Source organism: Hippocampus bargibanti, linkage group LG13, assembly GCF_051943395.1.
Source record: "Hippocampus bargibanti isolate YZ-2025 linkage group LG13, ASM5194339v1, whole genome shotgun sequence".
Classification (NCBI taxonomy): Eukaryota; Metazoa; Chordata; class Actinopteri; order Syngnathiformes; family Syngnathidae; genus Hippocampus; species Hippocampus bargibanti.
The window spans coordinates 18,424,096-18,434,602 of record NC_142746.1 but is presented as its reverse complement, the minus strand read 5'-3'; the positions used below and the strand labels follow the sequence as shown (position 1 = coordinate 18,434,602).

Here is a 10,507-nt window from a genome sequence, read left to right as displayed (position 1 = left end):
AGACTGTAGACTGCAAGGTTAAAATATCCCATCAATCAGGCTCCACAAACAACCCACACGAGCCATCTGTACACTTGATGCAAAACCGATCAACCCAACTAAACAGAACACAATTGATGAGGAACTAGATAAATTATCACAGCGAAAGCACTTACAAGGGTGATTCATTCCTTAAGATGGTGAAAGAAGAATTCTACGTTCCTCATCAAGCGTTTAATGCTGATGAAACCGGCCACTCCATTCTATCAAGCCATCAACGACCATCGCAAAGGTAAATAAAACGACTTTAAATTATTATTTTTTAAATTATAATACCATAGCACATTTATTATACATAAAATAAGGTATATTTTGTGTAATTTTAAGGCTTAGAAAATTAGAAAGTAAAAAATTATGTTTTAGGGGGACCTGGGAACGGATTATTCTCATTTTAATGGTTTCCTATGGGAAATTAATTTTTGGGATACACACTTTTCGCGTTAGACACACTGGGAACCAATTAAGTTCGTAAGCCAAGGTATCACTGTACATCGATTCTGGCAAGGTACAGTTGCATGTGATTTGAGCGTCAAAGCAATTCTGATATTTGGTATAATAATTAAAAACAAAATATTATAATGCCACAGATATATTGCCTGTAGGGTTATTGAAGACTTATGTGAACTGGATGAACCAATCATAGAATCTGTGATTAAATATAAAAACAAAACAATTGCACTGTTTCAGTCCTTTTATATGCTTTTCGTTTTATAATAATAATAATAATAATAATAATAAATTTCATTTCTTAGCGCCTTTCAAAACTCTCAAGGTCACTTTACAGTCACAGGAGAAGTTTTTCTGCAGGTGAGCTGCGGCAGCCACACACGCCAGCGCTCACTCACCCTGGAAGTTACTCAAATAGATAGAAAGCTAGCTAGCTAGCTAGCTAATAGCGATCTAATAGATCACTAGCTAGATAGCTAGCCAGATAGCTAGTGAGCCAGCCATCTCGCTAGCTAGCCAGCTAATAAATAGCAAACAGATAGGATTTATTAGCTAGCTTAGCTAGCCAGCTAACAGCTAATAAATAGATTGGATTTCGTTTCAATGTGTAATGATTTGTTTTCATCATAAATCTGTTTTTTTATGTACTTGATATGTACGCTTTGTGGCAAGAGACTATTGACATTTCTCCCATACCTCATACAAGAAAACAGCCCCACACGTTCAGTCATGTTTCAGCATTATTGGTTAATTTAAATGAGATGTAGGTTACACATACTGTCAATATTGTCTTCCTCTTCCTCCTGCGCACGTCACCGGATAGGGCCTGCAGAATTCTTCGAAACGTGTACTCAGACAGCTTGGAGTACAATCTGTCTGTGTGCGTCTCATCTTGATTTGGGTACATGCAGGCATTCAGGAAGCTTTTTTGATTGCACAAGAGCACGTCATATTTTAACCGGTGTTCTGTCTCCTCAAGTTGAAATTCCTGAGGAAGGAAGAGGTGATTGATTCTTTTAATTACAGTGATAACTTGGCTTACGAACTTAATTGGTTCCCAGACAGAGTGTGTAAGGCGAAAAGTGTGTATCCCAAAAATTACTTTCCCATAGGAAAGCATTAAAATGAGAATAATCCGTTCCCAGGTTCCCATAAAACTTAATTTTCTAAGCCTTAAAACTACACAAAATATACCTTGCTTCATGTACTGTATAATAAAGTGCTTTTATTTACCTTTGTGATGGTCGTTGATGGCTCGATGGAATGGAGTTGCCGCTTTCATCAGCATTAAACACTTGATGAGGAACGTAGCCTTCTTCTTTCACCATCTTGAGGAATGATCAATTGGAGGTGCTTTCTCTGCGATAATTTTATCTAGTTCTGTTTCGGGCGAGTTTGTAAACTGCTCGATCGCCGCTTCTAAATGCGGACTCTTCCTTCCTAAGCTGCCTGAGTTTGGGAGTGAACCATGGCTTGTTGTTGTTGAATGAGAGGAAGGACTTTGTTGGTACCCACATGTCCTCACAGAAACTAATGTATGATGTTACAGTGTCTGTGTATTCATTCAATGTACCAGTTGAAGTTTCAAAGACGCTCCAATCAGTGCAGTCTAAGCATTCTTGTAGAGCTAACTTTGCTTCATTCGTCAATTTCTTAATACCGGTTTTACACATCTGAGTTTCTGTCTGTATGTGGGAATTAAGTGGATTAAATAGTGGTCAGAAAGACCCAATGCTGCATGCGCAACAGATCGGTGTGACCCTTTGAGTGCTGTGTAACAGTGATCTAGAATGTTTTCGCCTCTGGTGATACAGTCGGAGCGGAAAGCTTGTAGCTTCTTGTAGTCTTTATATCAATGGTTATTTCACAGGTGGCAATTCTGCAGAATTAACATTTTTAACATGATGGTTCGGTAACAAATGGTCCACAGTGAGATCTTCATCTTGAACGAGCCAATGGTAAAAGAAGCACGTCGACAATGTTTATCAGTCATCACCTACTGTACTTTTATCACGCTTTGTCACGCACTCTGCAGGTCCCTAACTGATCAAGTACAGGATGTTCTGGCACGGTGCGATAACAGCTGTTGCAATGAAAAAGCCTCCTTCCAAGCATTTCGGTTTTGTCCCAACCTGACTAGGCGGAGTGACGCCGATAAAGGTGAGAAGGAGCAGATTTACGTACAGTGGATCCTGTCCATTTTCATTGTTAACGTTCATAGGGTGATGTGTTGCAGATATCCTATGAATTAAAATGTACAAACATTTTAAAAAATACATTTTTGTGTTTCGCAGAACCACACCGATATACAGTTTCGGATGCTGGACCGAGAGGCGATTCATAACTTAACCATCTGTCCCAGTTTACAGGTACATGTAACGTTTGTGATTTGTTGTTTTATGCATGTCATTCCTAGGCCTTCAGTAGTGCTACCTACGTCTAAATCACTCCAAAGCTGCGAGTGTGGTGGGATTTACGACATGCCCACTAGAGCAGTGGTTCCAAAGAACAAAAACTTCAAATAAAGTGTTTTTTTTTAATCGTTTAATCAATAAGACATATGAGTCATGAACATCATGAAAGATCCAGATGTTTTTTTTCATGTCATAATAATTCATATAAAAAGTAGACACACCCCTGTTTAAATGCCACATGTCACTCAACCAGTGAGACTATGACATATCATTTCTGAACCTCTTCCATCATTACTTTGATTGTCTCAATTGTGGGGGGGGGGGGTGTTTTTTTAGCAGGGAGTGAAAATAAACACCTGAGATAATGCGGTTGCATATTTGTGCACACCCCGAAGATGTAATTATGTTCGCAATGAAACAATCACATTCAAATTCATGTTAAATGTGAGTCAGCCACCATTTAAAGTGCGACCGATTAAGCTTAAGTAAAGTTCAAAGCCCAGGTGTGTGTGTGTGTGTATGTGTGTGTGTGTGTGTGCGTGCGTGCGTGTGTGTGTGTGTGTGTGTGTGTGTGTGTGTGTGTGTGTGTGTGTGTGTGTGTGTGTGTGTGTGTGTGTGTGTGTGTGTGTGTGTGTGTGTGTGTGTGTGTGTGTGTGTGTGTGTGTGTGTGTGTGTGTGTCTGTGTGCGGTCTTGACCTAACATAGGCCTGTTAAGTTGTCCTTACATACAACTAGCATGTACATTAGCTTTCACGATTATTTGCATTGTTTGGCATTGCATCAGGGGCGGTACTGTGATTGACTAGTTAGCACGTCCGCCTCAAAATGCAGAGTTTACGGCTTGCATTCTAAGCTTGGGACTTTCCATGTATGTTCTTACACTCCTGCGTGGGTTTTCTTCAGGTAGTTTGCCTTCCGCATTCCAAAAAACATGCACGGTAGGTTAAAGGACAACCGACGCCTCCGGACAAGTTGTGTCCATGATTTGTAAAATGGCTTCTAATGACTTCTACTAAGCGTATTTTACAAAGATTCCACCGCATATAGCTATACTTTACGTTTTAAGACTTGCGCTGAATATTCTGGAAGTCTTGTTTTTGAGTTGGTGACGAGTCCTCATCCTACGTCACTGAAGGAACGCCCCTGACCCAAAAAAGGACACATTGTAGCAGTCCTTCCATCACGTCAATGCATTTTGCTGTACTTGTTTGGTCTGTCTGTGTAAGCTCTCAGTCGTACAGGAGTGGTCCATCGATGAGAAGGTTTCTTCAGCCGTCATCTGTACAAAAGTGAAGGTTTCGGACGTTTCGCCTCCTATCCAAGAGGCTTCGTCAGCGAACTAAAGTCTGACTGGTCGTATCGGCCCCATTTATATATCCCTAATGTCCAGACCTGGTGGCGCCGGACACAGCTATGATAGGTCCCTACTCTCAGGTTGGGGGAGGCGCGGGACCCCCCCCTGTGGCCCCACTGATTGTTCCTACATTCCTGACTAACGATTGGCCTATTACACCCACCCCCCCCGGTATCACCTCATCAGCATAACGACCCTCATCAGCATTGCGAAAGTTGCCTAACCTGTTTTGCCTGAGCAGGCTATTGTATGAACGATCCAAATTGAACCTCACACCACCAGACCGGTTTAATGAAGGATTTTGTTGTTTTATAAGAATCGCCTCTTTTACCCCCTTTCAAACCATCTATGTTCTTTCGCTAAGATTTTAACCTCATTGTCGTCAAATGAGTGGTTAGTAGCTTTTAGGTGCAAATGTACTGCCGATTGAGGCCCACTAGTATTATCCCTGCGATGTTGATAAAGTCTTTTTTTGAGAATTTGTTGAGTCTCCCCAATGTACTGCTCTTTACAATTTTCATTCTTACAATGTATGGAATAAACTACATTACTTTGTTTTTCATTTGGTAGCCTATCTTTTGGATGCACTAATTTTTGCCTTAACGTGTTTATCGGTTTGAAATAAGTAGGAATTTTATGTTGCCAAAGGACTCTTTGTAATTTTTCAGAAACTCCTGCAATGTACGGTACTGCTACTCCTCTCCTTTTAGAATCTTGAGAATTATTGGTTTCGTTCGCTATTCTTTCTTTCTGACATTTGTTGAATGACCACTGAGGGTACCCACAGTTAGTGAGTGCTCTCCTGATATGTTTTGACTCCTTTTCTCTACCTTCAGTGCTAGTTGGTATTAGTTTAGCCCTATGCTGGAGGGTTCTGATAACTCCTAGTTTATGTTGTAAAGGGTGGTTAGAGTCAAAAAGTAAGTATTGGTCAGTGTGCGTAGCCTTCCTAAAGACTTCTGTTTTTAGCGCTCTGTCCTCTTTTATAATTACTTTACAATCCAAGAAGGCTAGTTGGTTCTCTTGAATGTCCTCACAAGTAAATTTAATGTTGAAGTCTACAGAGTTGAGATGATCTGTGAAGGATTGAATTTCTTGTTTCTTAATTATGACAAAAGTATCGTCCACATATCTAAACCAGTGTCTAGGTTTGGTCTGAAAACTTTGTGTTGCACCAAAAAGAGGCTTAAGAGGGCGACAAAGCTCTGTGTAAGGAATTAATCAGCCTGTGGAAACTGGCTGATTAATTCCTTACACGGAACTTTGTCGCCATTTTCTGCCTCTTTTTTAGTGCTACATCCCCCCCCCCCCCTATTGCCTCAAAATGGCACGGAATAAATTATTTAATCGATTGCAAACATGTATGCTTTCCTCTTCAGAACTATTTGAATCATATTCGTAACTGGATGAGTAACAAGAAAGAATCTTCTCCGAATCTGAAGCCATTGTTTTGATTGTAGAGCAAGGCAAGACGTCCTGGCGTGACGTCACAAACAAGGGGGCGGGGCCATCTGAAACTCGCCATGTCCGAGGTCATTTTGAAGTAGTTTTAGCGCACTTTAACTCATTTTTATCTGTGTTTTGCATTTGACTAAAAATATCAGCCTGCGTGGCTATTTTAGATGGTACAAAATGTTTTTCTGATGTCAGTTAGGAAACAAAAAATCGTGTTAGTTGTCCTTTGTTGGACCGTTTTAAATTGTCGCTAGGTGTGACTGTCAGTGGTTGTTTATCTGCTTAGGCCCGGTGCTTGGCTGATAACCAGTTCAGGGTGTACCGCGCCAACTACCCCAAAGTCACCTGGGATAGGGCTTTACATCAGTACTCCAGCCTCTAGGTGGTGCTATCTGAAATCTGGTTGGACTTCATGATGCATGTAGGCCTTTGTTTAGATGAATGTAGACGGAGACTTTTCATGCATCTCATGTCATCCATCTTTGACTGACGCTATCAAAACAAATTCATGATAGATTTGCTTTTTGTGATCACGTCTGACGCAACTTGACCATCATGTTTGAGTGAGTGAACTTGCCATTTCATCAGAAATATCTTCACTTCAGATTTCATTTGTGTACGTTCTTCCGTTTTTTTTAAGATTCCGAAGGTTTTATCTGGATTTCCTTGTCAAAAACACGGCTGGTCAACTCATTGAGCAGCTTCATGTCATCCCGTAGTGACACTGCAATTACGAAAGGGTTTGGTTTGAGAGTCAGACCATAACTGAATTCGAAGTTGGGCACCTTGACCGGGTCTGTACTAATGTGACACTGATGAACCAGAAGAGCCGTGAAGAGAAAGATCTGAAGCTTGGACAGTTCCTCTCCAATACACCGTCGCTTTCCCAGAGAGAAGATGAGGACAGAGTTGCACAGATCTTTGTTCAGATCACCAGTAGGTTGCAGGAAACGCTGGGGATCGAATTTCTCAGGTTGGGACCAGACAGTGGGGTTATGATTGGATGACCACTGGTTTACAAAAACCACCGTATCCTTTGGGACAGCGTAACCACCGATGGAGGTGTCGGTGGTGGTGAAGTGAGGGATGGTGAGCGGCACGAAGCTGGTGAAGCGCATCACCTCGTAGATGAAAGCCATGACATAAGGTAGCGCTTGTTGGTCCTCGATGGACGGGAGCCGATCGCGGTTCGCCACCTTGTCCACTTCTGTTTGAAGACGGAGCTGAATCTCCGGGTATCTTCATTCACCAGGAGTCCACCAGAGAGAAATAAGACAACTTTAGACACATTCCAATACTGATTAGCAATTCGTGTTGACATCATAAGTAGTTTTGAGACTTCCATGAAAAGGTTTCTTCAGCCGTCATCTGTACTTATCCAAGAAGCTTCGCAAAACTGCTTGCTGACGAAGCTTCTTGGATAAGAAGCGAAACGTCCGACACCTTCAAAGAAGTACAGATGACGGCTGAAGAAACTTTTTCATCGATGGACCGTTCCTGTACGACTGAGAGCTTACACATACGCAATATGGATGACATACAGTACAGATGAAATTACTGTCTCCTTGGGCCCAGCATGCAAGGCACTTATAAGGACTTTAACAAACATAATAAACACGAAAACGCCAATTTGCCGGGAGAGGGGAGCCGCTGCGTGTTCACGCGCCGCCATCTTTTTTGGAGATCGACAGATTTTAATATTCACGGTCTTGATTTTTGTAATACAAAGTTCCCCTTTAAAGAAAAAAAAAACAGTTTTTGGACGAATCCGACTTCCAAAAGAAAGATCTAAACTAGTGAGGTAAACCCACAATTGATTTAGTTGCTCATAAATGAAAACCCCACGATAGGTTGAAACCACAATTACCAAACCACAGAGTAATGAGGCAACAACAACAAAAAAGATTGAATCAGTGATGTAAGGGGGTGTTTACACATATTTTCGTCTTATCTGGAGACTGCTATGATGTGCTGTGCTCTATATGTAATCAACAAAATCTGATCTTCTAAATTGAGACATTTGCATTTCTGATTTTATCCATCACTTGTTTTTTTTTTTTTTTTGTATGTAGTTGATATCGGCGCCATCGTTTGCCATTTATCAAGTCAATCAAGAACAGCAAATTTGCTAAAGCTGTTTTTTGTTTAGGGCGACACTCACCACACAGAGTCTCACGAATGAGGTCTTGGACAAATATGAAGATGAAAATATGTCAGTGGATTGCGTCGACGTCGGCTCATTCAATGAAGTCTGCTTTGTGTTTCTCAAGGGGGGCAAATTTGGGTGTCGCGGCATTCAGTAATGGATTTACAAGTGCTTCTGTGGACCCAAACTTCACAACAACCCGGCCGCTATTTCTTCATGTGTTTAGCTGGCAGTGCGTCTGTTGTTTATTGCTCAGGTTTTATATTTTTCGTGAAAGTATTTTTCAACCAAAAAAAATTCGAACCACAAGCCCGAAGAAAGTGATGGCGTCTGATGAATTAAAATCGTAGAAAAACATGAGCGTGAGAGGCATTTTGTGAACTTGCTGAAGCTGTAGCCATTTTATAATGTGTACTGAAGGCAATAAATAAACAAATAAATAAATACATAAATATATAAATAAATACATAAATGAATACATCACTAAATACATAAATAAATACACAAATTAAAAAAAAATAATGAGGTACATAAATGAATAGGTAAATAAAAATAAACAAATAAATATGTAAATAAAAATAAACAAATGCATAAGTAAATAAAGCGGTAAATAAATGAATGGGTAAATAAAAATAAACAAAGAGGTCAATGAAAATAAACAAATACATAAATAAAGAGGTAAATAAATAAAGACGTAAATAAAAATAAACAAATAAATAAATAAAGAGGTAAATAAATGAATAAAGAGGTAAATAAATGAATAAAGAGGTAGATAAATAAAAAATAAACAAATACATAAATACAGAGGTAGATAAATAAAAAATATACAAATAAAGAGGCAGATAACTAAAATATAAACACATAAATAAATAAATAGAGGTAGATAAATAAAAAAACAAATACATAAATACAGAGGTAGATAAATAAAAAATATACAAATAAAGAGGCAGATAACTAAAATATAAACACATAAATAAATAAATAAATAAATAGAGGTAGATAAATAAAAAATAAACAATCTACTACAAGCTAAATGTTGAAAACAAACACGAAGCCGTTTTAATCGCTTTGTTACAGCTTCGGCTGTTATTAAAGCACCATATAAATCAATATGTATTTTATCGAATCGTATTGTATAAAAAGAGGAAATGGTCTTACTTAACAAGGATGAGAATGATCCACTGCAGCATTGTGGACAACGTGTCTTGACTCGCTCCAAATATATCTGCAACAGTAGGTGTCACGTAGTCCTTGTCCGATTTGCGTCCAGTTTTCTCACTGACTTTCCCCAAAGCCACAATCAAAGCATCCGTCATGTCCCGAATGGTACTCGCCTCAATGGATTTCCTGTGCGCCGTCACTTTTTCAAGAATGAAGACCCCAAACTCCCGATTTAGACGCTTAAAGTTATCAAATAAAGTTTTGATGGGGTTAGGGAAGTACTGCAACCAGGGCATCACATCCACGATGCTCCCTGCGCCGACAGTCTCGGTAAACTGACTGTTTCTTCCCACCACCTCGCGGAACTCCACGTCGTCGTACGAGTATCTCTTCCCGAAGCACACCGCGCTCATGATGTTCGCCGTGGACACCACCAGATCCGCCAGAGGCACGAAGAACGTGCGTTGCTCCGTTTTACGCACGAACAGCTCCAGAAGTTCTTTAAATTCACAGATAATATGTCGCTCAAATGTATTCTTGGTCTGCTGGTTCCCCGTGGAGAACATCCTGACGGTGGAATGAGCCACCCGACGGTGGACTTTCCACCAGTCGGACGTGGTAGCGAAGGCGAGACCGTCTCCGTTGGATACGTACTGGAAGGAGGTGAAATCGGGTCTTCCGGCGAATTCGGAGCCTTGTTTGATCAACGCTTGTTTGATGGATTCCCCGTTGAGCACCACGACGTTTCTGGAACCCAGTTTGATCTGGTAGACGTCGCCGTATTTCTCAACCAGGCGGGTGAAATACAAGTGAGGCGCTTTGCCGATTTGGGCTGCGTTACCGACGATGGGCCAAGGGAAAGGACCCGGTAGGCGTCCACGCGAGCGTTGCTGCAACCAGCGACACACTTGGAGGGACAGCAAAAAAGTGACACAAGTCACTAAAAGGCTGGTCAGAAACAATCCGCCGCTTTCATCCAACTTCAATGCCATCTTGACCATCCTGTAATGGGGAACGGCATTAATTTGAAAATCGCGTTGTGATTTGAGATGATCGATATTGGATCGATATCCAGTAGTTTCGATATATACATATGTATGATATACTGCGCTATGAAAAAAAAATCGCCGAAAATGTAATTATTTTTGTTACCAAAAAAAAAAACTATATATTTGCAATAAATCATCCAGTGGTTAAATGTTAAATTGTGCAGCCTGTTGTTATGCCTGCTATGGTCTCAACGGAGCTCGTCAAGGTCTTTTATTTTTATATTTTGGGATGTCATGATAGAGGGTGTCACACCAGCTTGCAAACATCACCACCTCCAAGCAGAAGCACTCCCACCAACCTCCCTCCCCCTCCCCCTATTTACCTGCTATATAGGCAAGGTAACAGAGTCCCTATTTTCTTTTTGCAAGACATTTGCTGTTAAAGGACAACCGACGTCACTTTTTTCGTTTCCTAACTGACATCAGAAAGTTTTATAATATC

General features: G+C 40.5%; 1 protein-coding gene and 1 long non-coding RNA gene across 2 annotated transcripts; one reads left to right on the top strand and one right to left on the bottom strand.

Moving 5' to 3' along the window:
- Positions 1 to 950: 950 nt before the first annotated feature.
- Positions 951 to 5,544, top strand: LOC148889611 (uncharacterized). The gene is made up of 3 exons (XR_016116851.1): positions 951 to 2,646; positions 2,781 to 4,106; positions 5,403 to 5,544. It is a non-coding gene; the product is annotated as an uncharacterized LOC148889611 (long non-coding RNA).
- Positions 5,545 to 6,334: 790 nt separating this feature from the next.
- Positions 6,335 to 10,274, bottom strand: cyp1b1 (cytochrome P450 family 1 subfamily B member 1). The gene is made up of 2 exons (XM_089011585.1): positions 9,014 to 10,274; positions 6,335 to 6,948 (listed from the first exon to the last, which is right to left on the bottom strand). The coding sequence occupies exons 1-2, from the start codon at positions 10,015 to 10,017 to the stop codon at positions 6,345 to 6,347; spliced, it is 1,608 nt and encodes a 535-aa protein (XP_088867711.1). The 5' UTR covers positions 10,018 to 10,274; the 3' UTR covers positions 6,335 to 6,344.
- Positions 10,275 to 10,507: the final 233 nt, after the last annotated feature.